Consider the following 25203-nt stretch of genomic DNA (forward strand, 5'->3'; position numbering starts at 1 on the left):
ATTAGGGAGCTAAATCATTTTAATATTAGCATAAGTACGATTTCCACGTCAATTACCATTAGATTAGAAATAAAGAAAGCCCTCCTTTGGCTATTTGTAGCTTTATTTTACATGTACCTCGCTCCAACGCCCACTCAACCACTTTTTCTATACTAATTATTTTATATTCAAGTAACAATAAATTATAAATTATAATATTACTATAACCGGTAAGGCAGCAACTCCAGCGATCAACAACTGCATCTATCAGTCTATCTCTTTAATGTGTAAGGAGGGAAGCAACAACGTGTCTGTTAAGAAGACTACCCGACTAGCCGACTAGGGCAGTGAATGGCATGGCAGCAATTATTAAAATTAAAAGGCGTTTTTTCCTTTTAAAAAAATATATATCGCAATAAATACGAAAAGTGCTTCTTTTTTTTTTTTGTCTCATGCGTAGGATTCCTCCCATTATTTCCTGTAGCTAGCTAGGGATCGGGATTATATTATACGCAATTATATATGCATTTTATACAACCGTCAATCGTCATCAACAGCACCTCTGCAGTTCTGGTTACCAATGAATGAAGGGACAAGTCTAATTTTCATCCGAATTAATTCATGGGGTTTTAATTGGGTTGTCGAACCCGGAACTTTTGTTTTTGGCAAATGCTAATACCAAATTGTGAAAAAACAGAACAGAACGCTGTGGCCTGTGGTTTGATTTGGTCAAACCGGGATACACGGGCCCCGTGAACTCGTTGAGAGTCGGCGATTCCCTAACATCATTGAAATTGAATGGGTCCCATTCCATCCCATCCGGCATCCCCAATAAAAAGTCGGCACTTAATACGCTATCACCTATCAGTGGACGGTGAAGTAGAAGGAGAAGGAGTTGAGAAAAGGCCCCTTTGGGCAATGGCATTCATTAATAGGTCGCAGTTTTCAGTTTGGTGAGTGCCATTGATACAGTGCCAACTGCCAAGTGGGGATTGGATGTTTAATCATGATGACTACGTTACTATCATTATATCATCATATATTATTCTTCTCCATTCTCATCAATCTAGATTGAGACATCGACACCTCATACTTTTTCTTTACAGTCAATGAAGGGTAACAACTTCTTGTTGTCTGAATTTACCATTCAGTACCCTACTATACTGTATTGAGTCGTTTATTGGCAAAAAAAGAAAGAAAATATCAAAATATCTCTCCACACTGCACTCTGTAGATGATACCTACGTGTCCATTCCAATCCATCACTTGTCACTCATGAGAGAGAGATCCATCCCAAAAATGAACTCATACGGTAAACAGTACAGGAACGAATACAGCTCTTTTTTGTAAATTTTGGAGACCATTTCAATAGTCAAGACGACGTTTTTGGTTGCGGGAAGTGCGAAGAGACTTCAGATCACCTGTTCACAACAATTCTGTCCACGTTTATTTACATCATACCCCCGTCAATTAGGAATATCTCTTCCTAATATGATTTAGGAGGATGAGATATTCTTTACACGTAGCTGCCATGTTATGTGAGTAGACGTGGACAGAGTTTGTGGGCAGGAGATGCAGAATCGTGGGAAGATGCATTCCAATTTCGTGCCAGTTCAGCAAAAAGTGTCAGTCCGATATTTTTCACACATGGGTCCCACCTGCCTTCCCATCTCATCTCTTCTCTCTGACCAAACCTGCAGACTTTGGTTTGGAGTGCAGACGCCAGACGGACGGCAGACCGCATCTCTCTCTCTCTCTCCCCTTTCCCATGCTTCCCATGTGCTTAGACACTTCACATTTTATTATTATATTATTAATAATATAATAATAGAAGGAATTCTAAGTAAAAAGTGCCCGTATGTCCTCCTCCACCTCCTCCATCCACTCTGCTAACAGAAGGAATTCTCTGTGATACTCTGTTTAGGGGTTTCGCTTGCTCTTCCCTCTTTCTCTCGGCTCTTGCTCTTCAGGCTCAGTGAGCAAAGATTGCTTGCTACTTCTGTGACTACCCTGCTACTGCTAAGGTCTTGTTGCTATTTTTTGGCCATGTATATATGATTTCTGTATTTAGATAGATATAGGATTTACACGTATTCTCAATTTCTGTCTTCTGATTCTTTCAATCCTTTTTTTTTTTTCCTTTCCTTCTACTTGATTCGTTGAGTTTGTCTCAACTCTCTAATATGGAGAAGAACCCTAGATTAACAAATAGTGAGGGCATTCCTTGCGATTTCTGCAACGAACAGATCGCTGTTCTCTACTGCAGAGCTGATTCTGCTAAGCTCTGTTTATTCTGTGACCATCATGTCCACTCTGCCAACGCCTTATCCCGTAAACACCTGCGTTCTCAGATCTGCGACAATTGCAGCTCCGAACCGGCCCCTATCCGCTGTTCCACCGATAATCTCGTGCTATGCCAAGAGTGCGACTGGGACGCACACGGGAACTGCTCTATTTCCGCCTCTCACGAGCGCAATCCGCTTGAGAGCTTCTCCGGTTGCCCTTCGGCGACTGAACTCGCTTCAGTTTGGGGCTTCGATCTTGGAGATAAGAAATCTCTGATGCCTCTCCCGCCATCCCAGCTCTCGCAGGATAATCACATGTTCCCAAGTTGGTCTGCCCTGGATTCCGTTGTCTCTGTCGATTCTTGGGTCTACAAGTATGCTCCTGTGACTTTGCATGATCTGATGTCGCCCAATGAGAATGGCCCTCCCTTGTACCCCAGTGTTCCGAGTGCCGAGATTCCAGCACTGTCCAAACGGCAGAATTCCAACTGTGGGAAGCAAACTCAAGTTATATTCAAGCAGTTAGTGGAACTGCTTAAGCGGGATCTGGTCAGCGGTGATGGAGTTGTGGACGAGCTGGGTCCTGGGACACCCGGTAGGACTACGCAACCAGGCAATATCGAAGCTCTTGATTTGCCTGATGGAGGTGATGTGGTCGCAGACACCAATCAATTGTTGCAGCAGCAAACACCATTTACGTCGTTGCTTATGTTGCCTGCTCGTCTGGATCCAAGAGAGAGCAATCGTCTCATTGAAGACAATATTATGTGGGACTGTAATCCCACCGACCAGGCCGCTCAGGTCTTGCTTCACTCTTCCTAACTCCTCATCTTTTTCCTTTTTATGACTTTTGTTGGTACATCGCTTTCAATTTTTTTTTCTGCTTTGCTTGCTATACTTGTTCGCCTTGTTTGGCTTAACTGCTTTGCTTATTCTAATATTAGTGGCCGTTTCTTCTCCCGTTTTCCCTTCGATGGAGTTGGAAACTCCAAACAAGCATCCCTAGAAAGATAATCCCATTTTCAATGTACCGTCTGTTTAAGGAATATGGTCACAGTTTGCTCTGGCTCTTGATTCATAAATGACTGCGATGTTTATGACGAAACCAAATTTACTTCAGCCATCTATTTTAAAGCCTTCTGTTTCTTGATGTCTGCAAACATGTTTACATGGTTAAAGGGTTCTTGCGTTTTGATTTCACCTTGGAGTGATTATATCCATGTGGCAGTAAGGCCAACATATCCAATTCTCCCTTATCACCCTTAACTGGTTCAAATGTTTGCCTTAGGGAACTTTGCTGCCAACGGTAAGTACTTTTGAGTAGAGTGCTCCCTTGTCACCGTTAGATGCATGCTTAGTCCTACCTCCAAGTGATTGTCTAAGGATTCTTTCTTTATCTGTGACATGGTAGTTATTTCATATGATAATATGAGAACTGTTGACATAGTTGAGACTCCTGTGCATGTTTCATTTCAAAGGACCTATTAGAAAGAAAACATTTTCAAGAAGTAATAACTGGTAAAGGGGAAGAAAAATACCATTCTAAGTGATGTATAGGCAAAGAGCATAATCTTTCTGTCTGACTTGTGGAAGTTTTAGAGTCTACTAATACAAGAGAAGAATTATCTGTTGGTTCATCATTTGAGGAGTTCTGGAGTAACTTGACAATCATTCAGGGTTATTATTGAGAGTATTCAACTAATCCATGACATTTAGTTTTGCCATCACAGTATTTAGAACAAATATTAATATTTTATTGATAAGGTTTCCTTCAGTGCCCACTCTCCCATTCTTGTTTGTTGAGAAAATTTTGTATTACTTTGTAACTAGGACTTTCCATTTCCTTGATTTATTTAGCAACAAAATTCTATGGTTTATTCCCTTTCTAAACAAATTATGTTCAGTTGCTGAAGAGTGCTCTTTTGTCTTTTCTTTCTGCTGATCAACAGTTATCTGTCCTCTTGTAGATTTGGGATTTTAATTTAGGTAAATCGAGGAATCATGAGGAGGCTGGTCCATTAGAAGTCAGATATGGTTCAAGCAATGCCGGTTTTATCATCAAGAGTTATAATGACCTTATCAAGGGAACTAGCTTAACAGCTAAGAAAGTGGTGGATGACATATATGAGATGAACTGGTTTATGACACATGATGATATTTCATCACAAAATGTAAGCCATTCTAACTGCATATTTACTTAACTAGTCTTCATTCAATACCTGTTGATAACAAGGCAGAAGAAATTGGTTGTAAATGAATAGGAGTTTTGCAGGTGTAGCATTTCTAATTTGTATAAGAAGTTAATTTTTTAATATATGTTTTATATAGAAGGGCTGGTCTAGAGATTATGTACTTGTGAAGTTGTCATCTATACAACCTATCTAGGTGCTTTCGTGGAAGAAATTTTGCATGAAACTCCATCACTTTGTTTTCAGTAGTTTCAGTGCTTGACTTCCAGAACAGGTTTAATTTCATTGAAGGGCCTAAAGCCATTAGGTATTTAGAAAAAGTAGGAAAAAGGTTTTCGTGGTCTGGTAGTGAGTGTGCTAATTAATATGTTTTTTTATCAGTATGTGTTAATTAATATTATCTTTCAAGTTTCTTTCTAAAATCTAATGAACTCAAAGATTAAGTACAGTAATTAGCCTGGCATTTGAGGGTAACCCAGGAAAACGTTGATTCTTATCATTGGGGCTGCAATTCAAGGATATTGTTTTATAAAAGCACCATTGTTGCTTACACTTAGCCTCGGAGGCCTGCTAGGTTCAGTTTGACCTGATTTGACTTAAACTTGTGAACATATTTCATCCTTGATACTGATCTATTTGTGCAAAATGTGGGTTGTAAGGATTATTACTTTCCTCTTCAGGTAGGGGTGGACTGATCTCAATTCATGTTGTAACAGTCCTTACCCCTCCTGGTGCTTGTTTTTATATTTCTTTTTAAAATCAGTTTGGCTAAACATTTTAGCTTGCATTTTGCAGAACAACTCAAACAACCTAGCTGCAAGCCAGGGGCCAACGACCTCTGAAAGTAATAATATACCAGTATTGAGGGCATCTTCGAGTTCAACTTTAGCTAAACCTAAAGCCTGTGGCAACAGCAAAGATGCCCATTTCCTCAAACAATCTCTCTTGGTTAGCAGCGAAACTGCAAGAGCAGCAACCAAGGCTGACATGGAGATGGTAGCACAGAACAGAGGAAATGCCATGCTACGTTACAAGGAGAAAAAGAAATCTCGAAGGTAAGATCTTCTGTCATTTCCTTTTCTTTCTTTCTCTATAACGTTTAATTACAACTTAGCATTCTTACATGAATGTACGTTTAGGCGTTTAGCATTGTTTCTTTTGTATGTTTTGAACTCAAATACTGTTCTAAATAATGGCATTAAACCATGAATAGATATGATAAGCACATCCGGTATGAATCAAGGAAGGCAAGGGCTGATGCCCGAAAGCGTGTGAAGGGCCGGTTTGTGAAGGCTAGTGAAGCTCTCAATGCTGAAAGAAACAGCTGAACAGTTTTGAGGATGAGCTATGCTTCGGTCTGTAGATATTTATTGCTCCTAAGGTGGTGACTGGAAAAAAAAAATCAAGCATTATCTATTCCTTTGGCCACTCCAATTTGATGTAGAATCCGTGTGAAAAGTTATGGGCCATAATGAAAGGGGGCATATGTTTGAAGTTTGATGGAAATGAGGCCTAACTAAGGGTTCACAAAATGATCTGCCCTGGTCCTGCCCATGCCCATGTCGGCCTACTTGAAGCTTTTCATGATAGGCCCACTGAGTAATGCAAATTCAGGCCTGGGCCTAGCCCCGCTGGATGGTAGTAAGTAGGTGGGCAAGATTACGGAGCCTATCCATTATATCTGGTAACTTTGTACTCCTAAATAAGTCAAGTACCCTGCCAAGTGCCAATCAAATTTGGATATTTATCTGAAAGCTTGACAAGCATCTCTCTATATTTTTTGAATCTATTAGTAATTTCTCTATTCATTGTATCTCTTAATCTCCTTGTACTACCAAGCCATTCATGGTGGAGTTAAGGGCCACCTGGACCTGGATGTTCTCCAACACATGGTTTCTTGGTTCTGCAGTACGAATCGATTCACTTTGAATTGATTCTTTATTCAGAATCTAATCCCGGTTTCAAGTGAATCACATTACTACATACTAATCTACTTGGAACCATCTCCACATTACTACATAATAATTGGAGGAATTATTTTTTAATCGAGGTTTGGTACTTTGAAGTTTGAACTCACTAGTAAAGTGGCAAATCATAAATTGACTGTTAATCAAACATGTATGAGAAAATTTGAAGTTATGAATTCTTAAGGCTCAGTTTGGAAGGAGTACAAATAGAAATATGTAGAGTGCAAAACTTTGTATTTTGTGTTATTTTATATATATTTGTACTGTACATATTTGTATTTGTATTCCTTTCCAAACTGAGCCTAAAGTATACTATTAATATTCAATTCGAAAAGAGAAAAAAAAAATTAAAGGAAGAAAGAAATGTTAGTTATCATCTGCCCTTTGAAGTTTGAATTGAAGGTCAGTGTTTTGGGATGGTTGTAGACTTGTAGTTACCAAACATGTTATATCGGTCCACTCCTAGAGATTTCGAAGAGAAACCTGTGTCCTTGAACCAGAAGCTTAAATGGAACTACCTGGGCAGGATGACATCTTAGCGCTAGGCTAGATATGCGTAGGAATTTGGATGTCCTGCACTTCTCTCCTGAATTTTGATTCGGTCTGTGACAGGTTTCCCATTTACACTAATTGATCCGATTTAGCGCATCGGCTAAAGGCTTGTACAATGTCTTCATTTCACTCTTTGACTAAAGGCTTGAATGCTTTCTACCATTTGCACTTGTTTAGAATTCACATCGGGTGTTGCATTTTTATTCTTCGACTAATGCTTTCTACCATTTGTTTAGAATTCACATCAGGCTTTAAGGCTTACTACCATTTCACTCTTCGACTAAAGGCTTTAATGCTTTCTACCATTTGCACTTGTTTAGGAAATTGAGAGAGGGGTTCGGAGACCTCCCAAGTCCCAATAAAATGTAAACACGCCAATGTTTGGCAGAAAAAAAATAAAACATCCAACTCATGTTTTGTCCTGGTCAGATATAATTGGAAATGGTCCGTCTCCGAAGCTATGATTGGAGGAAGTCTCCAAGTAAAGCCAATGATAACACTCCGCGCCAGTCATAAAATACATGAGCCTATAACTATTCAACTTCTCACTGTGGATCCCATGATCATGAATTTTATTACTGGTGTGGGCCTGTGGGGGCGTTGTCACTGGTTCCACATCCTTTTACACAACTATCACGTTTAAGATTAGCTAATCTTTACCTTAGCATATTTATGGCTTGGCGTGGGGCATCCATTAATCCATAGCATCCAGCTAAGCTAAATTGTCTTCTCAAACCATTAAGGAATCTTCAAGGATAAAAACAAAAGACCAAATTGGAAAAGAATCACCTACGCAACAATATCTTTAAATTCTGCTTATCTTAATCTTATTAATGGAATATGGTTTCTAAGCTGTTATATTTCAATAAACTAACATCGAATAGACACATCCACGCAGCCAACCTTTTCTATTCTTCTCCAGCTCTCCTCCTAATCTTCTTCTTCACATCTGTAACTTAACGTCATCATACTTGAATTTGCCGCGACTCATTTGCAGATAACACAGTGAGTATTAAGTAGATAAAGAAAGCCAAATAAGAGAAGATGATAGAATCAGAGGCTCTGTGACAGAATTTGTCTACTTGGTCACAGATCGACATCCAACCGGTATGAGTATTTCCATAAGCACCAACATAACCAATAGCTGATGCGGCCACAGATGCCGCCATCACCAATGCCATAATAATCTGCAAAGGAATACGTGGACAACAAATTTTTAAACTCCATCATCCAATCCACAAATTCTAGTTTAAAATGTTTATTTGATTTGTCTCAGTAAAAAAAAAAAAACTAATAAAGAAGAAAGAAATTAGAAGAACTATGAAGACCCACTGCTTACCAGATCATGCAGAAATACATAGAAATAGTTACTCGGGTTTGATCCTTTACGGTACAAGACGTAAACAGTCAACAAGGAAACCAGAGAGGAGACACATGCAATGCCGTTTGCATACACAAAGAATCTGCCGGAGATAAAAAGGAAAAGAGCAGAACAAATTGGTCATGTTTGCTCTGAATTTAAAAGGAAAAAGAACCAAAGAATTAAGTATTAATATGGAAATCTGTTTGATTTTATTTTCTAATGCTCCACTTACTTGAAATCCGGCGAATCACTATATACGGCTCTAATCTGAATGCCGAAGAATTCCGTGGATTGCTTGCTCGTGGCCATCAACCATGTCGCAACCATTGCGGCTGCAACAGCCAAGCTTCTGAACAAAACTTGCCCTGAGATGAAGCATTTTTGTCTTCCATGAATAGGGTCTTGTAGGCGAGCTTTGGTTTCGTAGATGATCTCCATGGAAAAATATTTCTACAGGGTAGGGAGAACTACCGAGTGATGACAGAGAAAATTGAAGGCAACCCAAAGCCAAAGGCTACAAGCGTATGTAGGAAGGGGATCCCTTGATGGTTTTTATATATGGGCTTCAACTTGGGACAGACCAATCCCAACCCAACTTGGATTGGCTTGAACCGTTGAAGATTGTGTTAGGGCTAGGGTTAAAAATGCCATTACGATACAGAGTATATCTCGGGTAACCCGACCCAATCCAAGTATGGTAGTTGGTGTTTTGTAATTGTAGGTTTTATAGGTAAGGTTCCAATTGAACCCAACCCCTCCAACTTGAATTATGATTGGGTTGGGTGACAGGGTGAGGATTGATATATCAGGTTGGACTAGGTTTGACCCCCACCCGAGCCAATCCACCCCAAATTTTGGGCTCAACCCGAGCCAATCCACCTCAAATTTTGGCCTCAAAGCAAGGCAATCCAACTCGATTTGTAATTTTGTATCCCATTTCATAGAAAAGAGATGATTTTTTTTTTTTTTGTCGGTAAACATGGAAAAGAGATGACTTAATGGATGATAGATAGGCTGAGATATTATTTTCATTCATAATTCAAATCCGAAGAGAAAAAGGTTAGTTTGTTTTTAAGGCTCAGTTTGGAAAGTATACAAATATAAGCATGTACAATGCTGATAGCCTGATACACGATTTAAAAATATGAAATACAAGATTTTGGAAAGAATAATATCTATTTATCTATCTATCTATCTCTCTCTTTCTATATATATATACAAAATACAAGGTTTTGCACTTTGTTTATATTTATACTCATTCTAAACTGAGCCTAAGAAACCGTTTGGAAGGACTTAGACAAGGTGTAGCGATACATTCACTCTTATGATTGAGCACCAGAAGTTACTTGGAGCAACTTCCTATTTCAGCTGCGTTTCTAGTGTATGGAACATAGTGATCGTCTTTCTGGATTTCATCAAAAAGTTTGTGGGCATGGGTGGAGCTACATGTTGACCCACTGAAGTTCAGAAAAGGCATGTAACTATATTTATTATTTCAGACTATTTTTTCCATGTTGACCTTGGTAAGATTAAAAGAAAATATAAAAGGGTGGGGTCAATTTAATTTTATTTGGATTATTAGATTAATTGACTTTTTAGGCTAATTGAGTTATGAATTGGGCGGTTGAATACTTTTCAACATTTTGAAATGCCAAAGGAATGAAAGGAATAAAGGTCACTTTCGCCATTACATAGCAACTAAAAGAGAAAAGGAAGAAGGAGAAAAACCCAAAAATGTGCTTTTACTCTCTAAGTAGTGTCATTTTTTTAAGTTATTTTATGACCCAACTAGAAAAAAATTCCATACTACACTACTACTTGTAGAGCCCAGTTCAGAATGTCAAAAGCCATGTCCTGAAAACCCTCCCAAATGGACACTAAGGGTCATAGTTGCCCTTTGAGGCTCGCCTCCCTTAATCGTTAAGTAGTTTTATACTATGCATTATAAAATACTTTTTTATTCTTTATTTTTTGACATTATATTTATAAAATAGGCATTATTAAGTTAAAATATTCATTTTGTGTATTTATATACTAATTTCTTTTTATTATTTTCTTATTTGTTAGGATTTAATTAATACGAACATTGCTAAATACTGCATTGAACCTTCAAAGACTTTAAAGCCTGAATCAATAAATAAGGAAGAATTTAAAATTTTGTCTAATCAACACATTTTCTACTACTATTACTTTTTCTTTTTTTCTTTTCTTATAACAAAAATAAGGATTCAGCCCTTTTTTTAATTTTCTTTTCATTAATATGTTGATTTTCTATACTTTAACATGAACTCTATACTTTTTTTCTTATGAAAATTATGAATAACTATGAAGGAAATATGGTTATGGTACCTAGAGAACTACCCTAAAATCTATGTTTTCTACATAATAAATTCCATTGACTAAGCAACGCCTAGGTGACTAGGCGCCCCTTATTGCCTAACCTTGCCTTGGCGCCTTGAAAACTATGCTAAGGGTCATTTAATAACAGCTGAAACTACTCAACTAAATCACTTATTGCTTTATACTTTTGCAAATAAAATTAATTTAAGAATAAAATATTTGATAACTGCAATCAGTCAACTTTCCAGCAACTTACAACCTCTTCAATAACTTACTAAATTAATAGAAGATGAACCAATATGACTATAACGAGCCTAGATTTCTTGCCCACGACAAGTCTACATACACCTACCCACATAACATGCGGGGTCGACTATAACACCCCACCAGCTACATTGCCGGAACCTTTGCTGTTTTAGATGATAGTAAGGTTGTAACAGAGAAAAATCCCGTCCTAAGTTCCAACCGTGATTGCTGCGCTGTTGTTTCATTGATCAAACTCCCATGTTTAATCAGCCCAAGCCAATTACCATAGCCGTGTTTGGTATCGTTGTTGTTTTCACCTATAAGAGTTAAGTGGAACAATAAATGATGTATGTATTGTAAGAGTCACTAATCACATTACATGTAAGAGTCACTCTACTTAAAAGAATTAGACACAGCCTCTCTTACATACAAAATATGCTTGTTTTAACCATAAATACTAACGGTTATATGCCAATTTGTATTAATCAACCTAAAACGTTTCAACGAGAAACAGCAAGCAATGGGACCAAGTATAATCCATACCTAGCAGTGAAAATTTTCATTTTGTAGCAGGGGTGAATAATGAGAATAACAGAAGTCAATCCACCATTTGTGATATAAAACGCAAAAAAACAAAAAGTAGTAAAGAGATTGACTCATAGTGTTTCCTTTTTTTTTTTCAAAGCAAAAAACCAAAGTAGAAATTATTAATTATTGTCATAAATCATGTTGATGCATTAAGTTCATTAATGCATCAATGATCATTGGAGTAGGTTTTTATTTCAAATCCTTTCTCACAATTCACAAATATGTCATTTTGGTCCTTGAATTTTAAAATAGACAACTTAATACTCAAACTTTCGAAATATATCAATTTAATACATACCGCTAACCAGCCCATTAACTAACTCAGATAATATTATGCCGGCAGAGGCAAAGATTTGTGACTTTTTATTTTATTTTTTTCAATATTTGAATGGTTAATAAAGAGGATTAGATAATACTCATGTTATTTTAAATCCACTTAATGGCTGATTAATGATGGATTGGGACGTATAGGAAGTTTGGATACTGAATTGTAAAATTTTAAAATTCGGCGAATTTTCCTTTTTTTTTTTCACGGAAGGAGCTCTTCTTCTCCATTTTCAGCATAAAGAATCTATCTGTATACATCTCTGCTTTTGTTGCGTTGATGGTCTTGAAGCTCTCAACGGTTAATTTTGGTTTGACCCTGAAGCATAAACTCAATATTTGGCTGCCATTCATTCCGTTCCAAAAGCAGTTATCCACGTACCCTGAGCACCAAAAGTTGATTTCTCTTCTGAAATGCTACAACCGAACCTTGGAAATCTCTCAGATCCATGCCAGCATGATCAAGGTCGGACTAGACCTCATACCTTTTCCTGTAAGCAAGCTTCTTGCCTCTTGCATATTCAACATAGATTATGCTGCGTCCATCTTCAACCAAATCCGCAACCCAAATCCGTTTATGTTTAATACTATGCTAAGAGCTTATTCCATCAGTGAAGATCCAAAGCGTGCCCTTTTGCTCTTCAATTCCATCCGGGCTCAGGCGATCTTGCTCGATCAGTTCTCCTTCATCTCCGCACTGAAAGCATGTGCACGTGGATTAGCCATTCGGACCGGCCAAGGGATTCATGCACTTGTGGTCAGGTGTGGATACGGGTTTCTAATCAATGTAAGAAATACACTCCTGCACCTATATTGTGTCTGTGGGCGGATTGAAGATGCGCACCAGTTGTTTGATGAGTTTCCTGAACAAAGAGATTTGGTTTCTTGGAATGCTTTGATGGGTTACTATCTCCATACATCTCAACCGTCTGTTGTGAGGGACTTGTTCATACAAGTGCATAAGGGTGGCTTCGTTGTCAGCACCACCACAATTGTGTGTGCTTTATCAGCTTGTAGTGATTTGAGAAATTTCTACGGAGCAGAATCTCTCCATGGTCATTGCATCAAGAGAGGCTTTTGTTCGGATCTGAATGTGGCTACCGCTATCATTTCCATGTATGCCAAAACTGGGCACATGGATTCGGGACGGCTCATCTTTGATGAACTCCCTAAGAAAGATGTCGTTGCATGGAACTGCATTATTGACGGGTATGCTAAAAGTGGCCGTTTGGAAGAATCATTGACTCTTCTACGGTTGATGAAAGTTGAGGGAATAGTACCCAACTCAGCTACATTGGCAGGATTGCTCGTCGCTTGTGCCTCCAGGGGATCTCTTGCCATAGGAGAATGCATCTATGAGTACATAACAGAGGAGAAACTAGAGTTGGATGCTGTTCTGGGAACGGCTCTTATAGACATGTTCTCAAAGTGTGGATTCCTACAAATGGCAATTAATATTTTTCACAGGATGGAAACTAAAGATGTGAAAACTTGGACAACTCTTATCGCTGGTTATGGTGTTCATGGGCAAGGAAGAAATGCTGTTCAGCTTTTAAACGAGATGGAGGCGAAGGGGGTAATGCCTAATGAAGTCACCTTCTTGGCAGTGCTAAATGCTTGCAGCCATGGAGGTTTGGTGGTGGAGGGTAAGAAGTGCTTTGAAAGGATGGTTCAAAAATATGGCTTTTCACCCTCTATCGAACACTATGGATGTATGATTGACCTCTTGGGTCGTGCAGGGTTACTAGATGAAGCCTATGAACTAATCAAAAGGTTGACCATTCAGGTGGACTCTATTGCATGGCGTGCATTACTTGCAGCATGTAGGGTCCATGGAAATGTTGAATTGGGAGAAGCTGTTAGGAGAGAGTTGCTTAAATTCAACAATGAACATCCTACGGATTCAATGCTTCTATTGAGTACTTACACTCTTGCCGGGAGGTGGAGCAATGTTGCGAGATTGAGTCAGTCAATTGAAGAAGATAAGGCGAAGAGGAAGGAAGTAGGATGCAGTTCCATTGAGATGGATGTCAATTTTTGAACAGTGAGGAAACATGAAAGGGATTTGGGGAGGAATAAAAGGGATGCCGTTGAACCTTGAAACCAGAGTCTGGATCTGCAGCACTTTTTTCCAGTGCACTGAACCCTGAAACCAGATGGATGTCAATGTCCTTCCATTTGGTATCCTATCAGCCCAAGGAGAGAGTTTTCAGGCCTTGTAAAATCTCCAACATGTGTCTGTTCGTGGACATTTGGAACTTCGAATGGCACATTCTTTCGTCACGTTGGGCCAAATTTTTTCTGATCCGACACGTTTGGGATCCCACATGATTGGGTTTCATAACCCGTTGTACACACCTTGTTTTTAGCTGATTCATAGTGAACCACCACAAGGCTGTTAAAATTTATCAGGTCAACTTTGCAGTTCGGGAGCACACAAGTCATCCATTCAATCTGTAGCTTTTTTATGCTTTTATTGTAGTTTTTTGTTTTTAATTTAATTACTTTTACCAACTCTTGGATCGATTTGGTAGTTTATTGAGTTTTTTCTCATAGTTTTACCTGATTCAGGGTATTTGTAAGGAATCCTGGATGCAAGCTGAATCAGTCAATGAGCATTCTATCATAGCAGAACCCATGGGGTTAGGTTTGCTAGATTCAGCTCCAAATCAGAGGGTAAGGGCGATGGTATGAAAAGTATAATGTGGGAGCATATGGTTTTGTTTCTGTTACTAATTAAAGTATTCTTGTTACTGCCGTAGGTGAAAGTGTGGTGGTTCAGGGTATTTGTAAGGAATCCTGGATGCATGCTGAATCAGTCAATGAGCATTCTATCATAGCAGAATCCATGGGGTTAGGTTTGCTAGATTCAGCTCCAAATCAGAGGATAAGGGCGATGGTATGAAAAGTATGATGTGGGAGCATATGGTTTTGTTTCTGTTACTAATTCAAGTATTCTTGTTACTGCCGTAGGTGAAAGTGTGGTGGTTCAGCACTAGTCTTGAGATGGAGTGGACAGCTATTTTGAAAGCTACTCTTTTCGCTTATGAACAGGGTGGCAGAAATTACAAATTATGTTTGATTCTCATCTGTGACTAAAGCTTTAGTTGATGACACTATAAATATCCCCTGCAAGTATTTGGCTATTGTGGATGATATTAAGTCTGTTTGGTCCTTTTTTTTGTGGCTGTTGGGGGTCCAACAGCATAGGCTATAGGCTGTTGAGAGCGATTTTGGGAATGACACATTACCTTGTGTGTGGGTAAATTAGTAATTGCTCCCTATTTTATTTCAATTTAGATTAGTTGAATGCTTTAGCTGTTCAGCGGACTGTGTAACCAATGGCGAGGTTTCACGCTAGTAATAAATTCATGGGCCCCATATATTTAAATACCGGCGTCAAACAGGTAAAACGTTCAGTTAAACCTTGTTCATTTTATTTTTAACCAAAAAGAAAGACATGTGCATGAATAAGTGAACGTATCCAGCCTAAAAATGCTCTCAACAGCCTATGCTGTTAGCCCCAACAGCCAAAGTTATCTCCTTTTTCTATGGCTAAATTCTGTTATATTTCAATAGGTATTTAAATGTGGCAGCTTAATTAGTTGCTCGGAAAGCGTTTTTTTTTCTTTCCGTTAGGATGTGGTGGCTTGACCACCCTCGTGGTCGGCATTGGATAGTTGTAAATTCTGACTGGTATAGTTAATAAAATATTAAAATGTTTAGTTTATCCATCAAAAAAAAAGTTTTAAACCTCTTTGATCTTAAAACATTCTGGTCCTTATATACTTACTTTTAATAGTATAACTTTTATTTTCTTCATCGCACCGTTTTCTGAGAAAAAAGGTGTTGGGCATGTGGAATTATAAGCACCCTTTTATGAGAAAACGGTGTTTATTTTTTATTTAGAACCTGTGCTGTCACATAGGCTGTTTTCTGAAAACAGCACTAGTTTTGTTTGGTACCAGTGCTAGCAGCAAGGTTTTCAACATGGTCTATATTATCCAACGTCCAAGATGATGTCACATTATTGCACCGCTGGCAGTAATGCACTATTTTCTCAGAAAACATTGAATTTGGTATTGCTTCAGACCACACTTTCTCGATTTCTAAGGTGTGGTTTGGTGTAATGTTTTTTTCTTAAAAAACGATACCAAATAAGAGGGTATTGTTTGAAGCACCGCTTTCTTTAACACTTATGTAATGCAGTTTTGTCATATAGAATTCGTTATAATTTTTTATAGCGAAGAGTTTTATTGCCATTTACCTTTGGCAGATTCTATAGCCTTGATGCCTTATTCAGGAATGCTAATGGAGTACTTATTATCTATATTCATATAATTGGTTCTGGGTCTGGGAAGAGAGGTTTCACGATGGCTGCTAAGCACATCCAAAAAACCAGTACTGAAAGAAGGCAAGTGCATTTTCTGCTTTTGGGCTCTGCTCTTCTTGAGCAGAAACTCCAGAGAAGATGAAACCAATGATGCAACTGCCCACGAATTTGTTGCATTTCTTACAAATTCTAACACGTGTACTTTATCCAATTTTCTTTTAAATAATTTGTTTAATATGAATTTAGTTTTTAAATAACCTTTCATTGTTAAGAGATTATTCTTACTTAAATGATTTTTCATTTCATTTAAAATTTCTTTAATTATGCCTTTTAATTTAAATTAGTTACCTTTTATTGGAGTGGTTCTTCATTTAAAAGTGTATTTTAGACATGTCTATTAAATTAGTGACTTTTCATTTCAAAATTAGCAATCCTTCGTTTAGAATTGTCTTTTGATTTTAAACTTGGTGATAGATGTCTTTCTTTGTTTAGTGCTGCTTTTGCTCATAAGGACCTATATATACCGAAGGACATTTGAGATTTAATACATACAACTATATAAGAATGAATATTCTGCTCTCCTACTTAGAAATTATCAAAGCTGTTGAATCTTCTCTTTGTTATTAGTAATATCCATATGCTTACCATGGGTTCGGATGTAATAGGCTTAGGTAAGTACAATGAGTGAGTACGTAGTGTGACACATGTCTCAGTTAATGTGCCTTTCATCCAAATGTTTTTATTTCGTTAAACATAAATTATCTATTATTTTATTATCTTTGTTAAAATAATTAAAAATAAAAACAATGAAAAAGGAAAACCTAAATGTATTGGGAGTTGGGACTTATTTACGTTTTCTTTTTTCATTGTTTTTTATTTTTATTATTTTAACAAAAATAATAAAATAATAGATAATTTCTATCTAAGGACTTGTATCAGTGAATCCTTCATCGGCGAACTTCTATCTGGAGACTAGTTGACATTGAGTGTTATTCCATGAATCAAGATCCTCCAGAGAGCTCTGAACCAACAGGGCAAACTCCGACAGAAAGCACTCTTCCATCTATCGGATCAAAGGCAGCTAACGGACTCCTATCTCCTTCGTTCAAAAGGCGATTTGGGGCGAGTGCAAAGGATCGATCTGAAGAAAGGGGAGTCCAGGTGGGTGAGTCGAATCTTCCAATCCATCAATTCCTTAAGGCTATCCGCTAACAAGCTCTATTCCATCCCCATTTTAATCTGTCTATCGAAGGGCTAGGGCTGGCCGCTCCCAAGAGGCGTAGAATCTGCAATTGGATTGAATCGTTCTGCTGGAACTCCAACGGAATCAACACCTTCTACCGCTGCTGCTCTATCGAGTGATGGATATGGTCCCCAATGTTCATTTTACACTCTTTCTTCCGTTGAAGGCGTGCCTGGAAGGGCCAACCAACTTGTATTTTTGGCGGAGAATGGTTCTTTCGAAAAGGAATCTGCTTGAGGTAGGAATGAATGGTGCCACGAACCAACGCCGCTAAGAGTGATTATGCCTTAAAGGCTAAAAATTCGTATCTTCTATTCGCAGCTCCAGGCGACGAAGCAGCTATCGGCTAAGGAGCGGGCGCCACTACCGAAACCAGCAGTCGCAAGGTTTTTTGAGCTCTTTGGACCCTTCTAATAAGCAGGATTATTAACTCAGACCTGCAACTACAAGCAACAAAGGACTGAACTATGTTTCTCTTATATGAACATACTTCGCCTCCACATTATTGTTGGCAAAGTAACCATGGGGTGAAAGGATAACAACATTGAAGACCACAGGGATTTTCCCAAGAAATTTCTCTAGGGTACATGGATCAGGTGCCTCAAGAAACCCCAACAGAAGACTTATCATCTTTAATACACGTTCAACAGTGTCACCCCACCCCTTCTCCAGACCAAGCTCCTGGAACTTGTGATCAAACTCTCTGAATATGGCATATCTGGAGCAACTGTGGAGAGATATTCCATTGCCTTCCTCAAAACAGACTGGAGAGTATTGAAGTTCTGGATTCTGTCATTCAGCATCATTGTCTGCAGAAAACCATTAAACATTAATAACGAAAGAGCTAAAAGATTTCTCTAATTTTAAATCTGAAAACTTGTTGGTCAATAGGAGAGATGATCTAGGCTATTATTTCCCCCTGTAATGGTGGACTCGGAGGAAATCAAGAAAACTGATAAAGCAATGGAAGACCTTCAGTGAAACTGATCCAAAGAGATGGTTTAGAAAGATCTGATGAAGAAGCTCAAATATCAGAGTTGCTGAAAAACAATTTAAGTCAATATTCCCTTTTAGCTCTTGCCTTCAACATTTTCTCTCCTGGGTTGCTTCGTCACCGAACCAGAGAGAGAGAGAACCCAATCATAAGAGGAAAATTGAAATGAAACCCTAGATCTTCAAAATTGAAGAATCTAATGTTCGGTTCAAGATTTCTCCAAGGTTTACATACAATAAACCTTCAGTTGAGTAGAGACAACGAAAAAATAAGATTTTTCCCCCTGCAAAAATGAAAAGAGGCCTTCTTCTCTGCTAACGGCGAAAACATATCTTCTTCTCCGGCAATGGCGATCTTCTTCTCTGGCGATGGTAACAAGATCTTTTCTGACGACAATGACAATCGCTTTCCTCTACATTCGGTGTGGCATTGGTGCAATCTCCGACAGAGGACACTGGGATGTATTCCACGAAAGGTTTCGATTGGGTTTCAGGAAGTGTTTAGGGTTTCAGGCAGAGTTTTACATGAGGTCTAGGTGTATTTTCAATATTTTGAAAATGTGAATTCGAGTTATGGAGGGTATTTTTGTAAAATGACATTTTCTGTTAGTCGAGTTAACGGGGAAGGGGGTCTTTGTCTCACAATCATATAAGGGGGTCTTTGTCGCAAAACAAAGTACAGGGGTGTCTTTGTCATAAACCCCATAGTACAGGGGGATCTTTGTAATTTACCCTAAAAAGAAAAAAATCCGTATTTACTCCAAACATAACGCACCTCACACCAACCTCACAATACATTCAGCCATCCATTTGGAATATCATTTCATAGCAACATACAATTACGGAAGATGTTTTTAAGGTTGTATTTGGAATCGATGTAAAAGTTTACATTGATTCGATTTTTTCTGTGTTTGGAAGGAGAGTGTAATCATGATTGACATAAAATCCCACTCCATTTCAGTTTTGCGTATGTTTGGATGGAGTGGAGTTTTACGTCAATAATCAATGTAAAACCTATTAAGTGTAAAATTTTACATCGACTATCGATGTAAATATCACATTGATTTTATCGATAAAAAAACTTTACACTCTTCACCCATTGCGTTTTTCAAAAAGCAATGGTCACTTTTATGGTTTAGTGTACACCAATGACGATTTACACTGATTCCAAATGCAGTCTAATGCACGATTGTGATGGGCTCCTAAGGTTGGTGTGAGACGCACTCTATAGGAGAAAATTCATTTTCTTTTAAAAATTTGAAGAATAATAAAGGATAAAATAGACATTTTAGTCTATATCTATCCATGTTTACCAACAAATCTGGAGTGCATTGGGGAGTGATGGGCTGTAAGCTTGTGAGGTAGGGCAAGGTTCAAAGTATCAACATGTATCAGCCCATATCGGTCAATACGTATTGTATTGGGAGCACCCCGATATGCCCATATAGAGGGTATATCGGAGTTTTGACCGGTTTAGGGGATGGAGGAGCCTTAAACCGGCCCCCTAAACCGGTTTGAAAAAAATTAAAAAAAAAAGGTCCAATACTGCCTGATACACCCCTACCAGTGTATCAAGCATATCGATATTTTGAACCTTGAGGTAGGGATAAGTCAAATAATTGACTCATCTCAAAAAGTTCACAAGCCTAATCAAATTCATAGTAAAATATTATTTTTTAATATTTGTATTTATAAATAAATAGACATTAATTAGCATTAACTTATTCATAATATAAATAAATAAATAAGTAAATTGCATATTTATACCCTATACTTTGGGGCCAGTCTCACTTTAGTATCCAAACTTCAAAACATACCACTACAGTACCTGAACTCCAGAAAATTGTCAGTTTAGTCCAAAATCGTTAAGTAACGTTAAATGGCATGTAAAATGATGAATCATCATCATCAGAAATAAGAAGTAGTAAAAAGATACTTTGACCTAGGATTGGGTATAGGTTCTTCTTATAAGGACCCAAACTTGTTCACCACAAATAGTCTCCGTAGCGAGGAAGAACATTAAATAAACTTACAACAAACTTCTTTTTTCTTTATTAGCAATTTCATGTTTATTCTTTCCCTTCTTTAAATTATTTTCCTGAATTCACATGAGTATTTGTACCATTTGGGGTCTTCGTTAAATTGAATATTTTTCTTTTTAATCCTAGGGCTAGATGCTTTTTGTCTACAAAAATTTGTTATATACTTAATATTGTTTTAAAAATTAGGATTTTAATTCGATTTCAGATTGAATTAATTAATTAAAAGGTTGAAATCATAAAAATAACACCCCCATCAGTTCTAGTCTCAAAATTAAATAAATACGTAGAATTAATACACAAAAATAAAAACAAATAACAAAAGAAAAAGTTGCAAAGAGCTCTATTCAACACAAGACAGGGACGTTTGCGAGGAATTTGCCTTTAAAAATTCTGTTCTCGTTTCCATCAAATGGGCCAAACAACAACCGCTTTCTTATATACTTGTCGAGTTGTTTCTTTCGGGCATCATTTTCTTTTTGGTAACTTATTTATCCGGGTAAATACAGTTACTTAGATAAGTTTTTTCTTGGAAAACACTTATCCGGGTAAGTGCACTTATCGATGTTCTTTTATTTCTCATGTAAATAATACAATTACCATTTTAGCCATAAAAATCCATTATTAAAACGGACATTTTTGTCCCATTCAAGTGTTGGCAACTTTTCCCGGTAGGAAAGTTAATTTACCCACCTAAGAGATGGTCAGGTAAGTGATACACAAGAAAAAAAGCTTTCCCTAATCTCTACATAAATTTGAAAAAAGAACATGGGATTCTTGGTCAATGGGAACCAAAATCCCATTGACCAACTTCCCCCCCTCAAAATCTGAAAAAAGAGCACCCCTCAATCGCATTATCTTGAATTGGGATTTGCTCAATATAGAGCACTCTTCACAATGACCTCTTCGAGCTCGACTCGTGAAAAGTTTGGCTCGGTTCGGTTTCAATCGAGTCGAGCTCACGCCTAACAAAGCTCGGCTCGTAAGGCTCGCGAGCCAAGTTCAAATAGCTACATAATAATAATAATAATAATAATAATAATAATAATAATAATAATAATAATATAAAATTATAGGAGATAACATATAATATTATAATTCTTAATTTTTTAAATATCAAACAAAAAATATTATACATATATATTTTTTATTTTTATAAAACATTTTTTCTCAAATTGACATTGAGCTGAGCCAAGCTCGAACTTACGAGCCTTTGACTCGAGCCGAGCTTGAGCTCAAGGTTCTAGCTCAAACCAAGCTCAAACATCGTACTATTTTGGTGAGCCAAACTCGAATATTTTTATAAGTGCGGGAGATGTACGAAAGATGTACCTAATATCTAACTAGAGCCTAGGACATACTATGAAGTCAGTGTGAGGAGCAAATATGGACTCCTGTTCTCTTCATTCAATGTCCAAACTTCAATGAAAATATGAAGAAAACCCAAACTTTTAACATTTTAAAGAAAATAGTAAAATGATATAAAAATATAAAAAAGGATAGTTTTGACTTTTTCAAAAATTTAAGTCTCATACTTCATCACATCATACAAATAACCGATGGTGTAAAGTGGGTTGTGTCGGGCTGTGGGTAGCCCGCTAAGGCAAGCCGTCACGGGCTGTGCCTTCCTCCCGGGTGGAAATTTTGGGGGTCGGCCCTGCACGGCCCACGGCCCACGGCCCAAGCCTAGGCGGGCCCATGCCATGTTGTATCGTGTTGCGGGCCTGGGCCAGGCCGGACCATAGGGTAGGCCTTGGGCCTGGGCCGAACCGGGCTGCATTGTTTTTTTTTTTTTAATTTTTTTTATTTTGATTTATTTTCTAAGTAAAATCGTAAAACTAAAATATTTAACTTTCCTTTGAACTTTGGGAATTGGGAACTATTTAAAAAATTAAGAAATGAAAAATCTAAGTTATCTAACATATAAATGAAAAAAAAAAACTTAACCAAATTGAAATAAGAATGATGAAATAACAAATTGGAAGAAAAATAGGAATTTTATTTCATTTAAATTTGAATGGTACAAATTACAAATACAATGATTGTATCATTGGATACTTGGATGAGTGAAATATGAAAATGGAATAAATTAATAAAATATAAAAATACAATATGGTTACAATTTGAAAATACAAAATTACGTTGTTAAAAAATTAAAAAAATATATCAAATAAATTAAATGAAATTAAAAAAAATTACAATATTTTGAAAAAATAAAAAATTCTATACAAATAGTCAAATTCATGAATCATCATTCATGGCTTTCATCATCTGCTTCAAGTGAAATATCCGGTATAGTATCATGCCCTCCTTTGTCTTGTAATCTATCTTCTGCATCTAGCCAATCCTTAAAGCAAATGCACATCTCTATGCTTTCATCGTTCATGCAACTTCTTTTGTCATCGAGCATCTTGGTACCTACACTAAAACAAGACTTCAATGGAACTGTAGACACCAAAGGGGTTAGTAAATCACGTGCCATGGAAGTGAGAACTAGATCATTTTTCGAATGTTCACTCCACTAGGCTAAAATATCAAAATTATTTGATCATTCACCTAAATTAGAAAAATTTGTTTGTAAATAAAAATTAAGTTCAATAAATGAACTTGTTGTAGAACTAGCAGATTTCTACCTTCTACTTATTAAATAAAAAAATTTTTCTTATACTATTGGGCTCAAGATCAGAAGTAAAAGAAGATGATGAACAAGCTACAACTTCATATTCATACAAACTGTACATTTCAAATACTAAATTATTAATTTCTTATTTTTTATTTCCTATATCATTATTCATATTTTCACAATATGATTCAAGTAAAATATCTAAACCATCATTCCTAATCCTAGTGTTTAGTATTGTAGCTAAACAATAAATGGGAGAAATGTTCTCCCAATATTTTTTAATTTATTTTCCACTATTTCAACAATACATTGAAATTGTGGATTATTTCTATATTTTGCAAAACAATCACTAATTACCATTAATTGATAAGGTAAATTACAACTAGTTGGATAATAAATTCCAGATAATTCATTAGTTGCATCATAAAAATGTTTTAAAAAATCTCTTATACAAACTGTCATTTCTTAGTCTTCATCAAATATCATATCATTAGGCATTTTTAAATTATAAAAATCAGAAAGAATTTGTTTATGAGATATACAACTTTCTAGCATAGCATAGGTAGAATTCCACCTATGCTTTACATCTAATATAAAATGTTTATATTTTAAACCATAATTTTGACATAAATATTTAAATTCTTACTTTCTTGCCCCTAAACTTTTTATATATATAATACAATTTCTAACTTTTGAAATATGAGTAGAAATAATATTCAAGGCATCTTGAATACATAAATTTAAGATGTGCCATGCACATCTAATATGAAATAATTTACCAATTAAGCATAGTCTTAATTGAGATTTTAAAATATTTATTGCATAATCATTATTGCTGGCATTATCAAAACTAATAGAAAATATTTTCTATTCCATAAGCATGCAAAGTATTTAAAATACTTGCGGCAATAGCCAGGACACTATGTGGCCATTCAAGCTTAGTAAAACTTAAAATTCTTTTATTCAAAAGCCAATTTTCATAATGAAATTGTCGATAACACAAATATAACTAATATTAAATTTGGATGTCCAAACATCCGAAGTAATTGTAACTTTAGAATTAAAATTTGCTAACAAAGAAATTAAATTTTGTTTATATGAATAAAAAAATTTTAAAGCATCAGTTCTTATAGTATTCCTAGAATTATTTTTTATATTGTGGGTTTACAGAACTATGCAACTATTTTTTCTAGTTTTGGATTTTCAACTAATATAAATGGTTGTTTTGCATGTACAATATAATTAGCAAGTTCTTGTACCATTTTTTCTTGTGAATATTTGAAAGTACCAAAACTATTCCCCCCTCCCCCCCCCCCCCAATCTGTGTTTGGGTTGTTTCTCTCCCTTCATCTTCTTCTTTCTTATGTATGAGTAGATGTCTGCTCAAATGACCAGTACCACCCTTACTACAATAACTAAAGTCCTTACATTTTTGGCAAATGGTAATTTTCCCCTTCCCCTCAATATCCTCTACTTTGAAAATTTTCCAAACCGGAGTACTCAATTTAGAAGCCCTCTTTTTTCCCCTAGTATCAGTACCGGAGGTGAAAGTTCCACTTCCGTTAACATCAATCGCATTAGTGCTAACACTATCATGATGCGATTGAAATCATCAACGGTGAACATGTTGGGGAATCGGTTTTCAGAAGAGTCGACTATTTTTTTAATTCTAAAAAAGATAAAAATTAATCTAATTCAACTTACCTGGATAGTAAGTTCAAAATCCCAACTTGATTTCAACGGTTGAAGCCTTTCAACGTCTAAGCCTCCCAAATTGAGATATTTGAGCTAGTTAAGCAAGCCTTCTTCTTGTTGAAAGTTGAAACTTCAATAAAGTTGAGACTTGAAAATTGGAGAATGCAGAATCAGACAATTAGCTAATTAGAATTACTTAGATTGCAAAGAATTGAGAATGTACAAGTATGAGAGAGAGAAAGAGAATAGATTAAGAGAATTGTTGAAATAGTGTGATGAGAATGGTGGAGGATAGGGTTATTTATAGGAATTGAACATAATTCAATGCCCAAAATACCCAAAAAACTAGTTGTTATTTAGTTGTTGGGGGGGTATTTTGGTCATTGTAAAGTTATTTATTTTGGTCATTGTAAAGTTATTTATTTTGGTCATTGTAAGTTTATT

At 36.7% G+C, this 25203-nt stretch overlaps 3 protein-coding genes and 2 long non-coding RNA genes across 7 annotated transcripts; 3 read left to right on the forward strand and 2 right to left on the reverse strand.

Annotated features, from left to right (window-relative positions):
• The first annotated feature begins 1497 nt into the window (after window positions 1–1497).
• On the forward strand, window positions 1498–6266 carry LOC104591810 (zinc finger protein CONSTANS-LIKE 14). Its single transcript, XM_010250850.3, has 4 exons — window positions 1498–3065; window positions 4232–4435; window positions 5249–5508; window positions 5667–6266. The coding sequence occupies exons 1-4, from the start codon at window positions 2163–2165 to the stop codon at window positions 5779–5781; spliced, it is 1482 nt and encodes a 493-aa protein (XP_010249152.1). The 5' UTR covers window positions 1498–2162; the 3' UTR covers window positions 5782–6266.
• A 1471-nt stretch (window positions 6267–7737) lies between these two features.
• On the reverse strand, window positions 7738–8835 carry LOC104592009 (CASP-like protein 1F1). The gene is made up of 3 exons (XM_010251153.3): window positions 8568–8835; window positions 8312–8435; window positions 7738–8159 (listed from the first exon to the last, which is right to left on the reverse strand). Exons 1-3 carry the CDS (start codon window positions 8771–8773, stop codon window positions 7938–7940), a joined length of 552 nt encoding a protein of 183 aa, XP_010249455.2. The 5' UTR covers window positions 8774–8835; the 3' UTR covers window positions 7738–7937.
• A 3005-nt stretch (window positions 8836–11840) lies between these two features.
• On the forward strand, window positions 11841–15229 carry LOC104591809 (Pentatricopeptide repeat (PPR) superfamily protein). 3 transcript variants are annotated; one of them, XR_016085254.1, is made up of 3 exons: window positions 11841–14289; window positions 14405–14509; window positions 14596–15229. XR_016085254.1 is itself a non-coding variant. In XM_088902725.1 (1 exon), the coding sequence occupies exon 1, from the start codon at window positions 12114–12116 to the stop codon at window positions 13872–13874; it is 1761 nt and encodes a 586-aa protein (XP_088758851.1). In that variant the 5' UTR covers window positions 11841–12113; the 3' UTR covers window positions 13875–14375. The 3 variants fall into 3 exon arrangements, 1 of the variants encoding a protein (XP_088758851.1); XR_016085255.1 differs by having other exon boundaries at window positions 11841–14245; XM_088902725.1 differs by lacking the exons at window positions 14405–14509; window positions 14596–15229 and having other exon boundaries at window positions 11841–14375.
• Window positions 15230–17098: 1869 nt separating this feature from the next.
• LOC148791970 (uncharacterized) lies at window positions 17099–17822 on the forward strand. The gene is made up of 2 exons (XR_016085392.1): window positions 17099–17647; window positions 17731–17822. It is a non-coding gene; the product is annotated as an uncharacterized LOC148791970 (long non-coding RNA).
• Window positions 17822–19301, reverse strand: LOC104591808 (uncharacterized). Its single transcript, XR_734319.3, has 2 exons — window positions 18382–19301; window positions 17822–18218 (listed from the first exon to the last, which is right to left on the reverse strand). It is a non-coding gene; the product is annotated as an uncharacterized LOC104591808 (long non-coding RNA).
• Between the last annotated feature and the right edge of the window lie 5902 nt (window positions 19302–25203).

The sequence above is a fragment of the Nelumbo nucifera genome, chromosome 4, assembly GCF_055504915.1.
Source record: "Nelumbo nucifera cultivar China Antique chromosome 4, China Antique-T2T, whole genome shotgun sequence".
In the NCBI taxonomy this organism is placed as follows: Eukaryota; Viridiplantae; Streptophyta; class Magnoliopsida; order Proteales; family Nelumbonaceae; genus Nelumbo; species Nelumbo nucifera.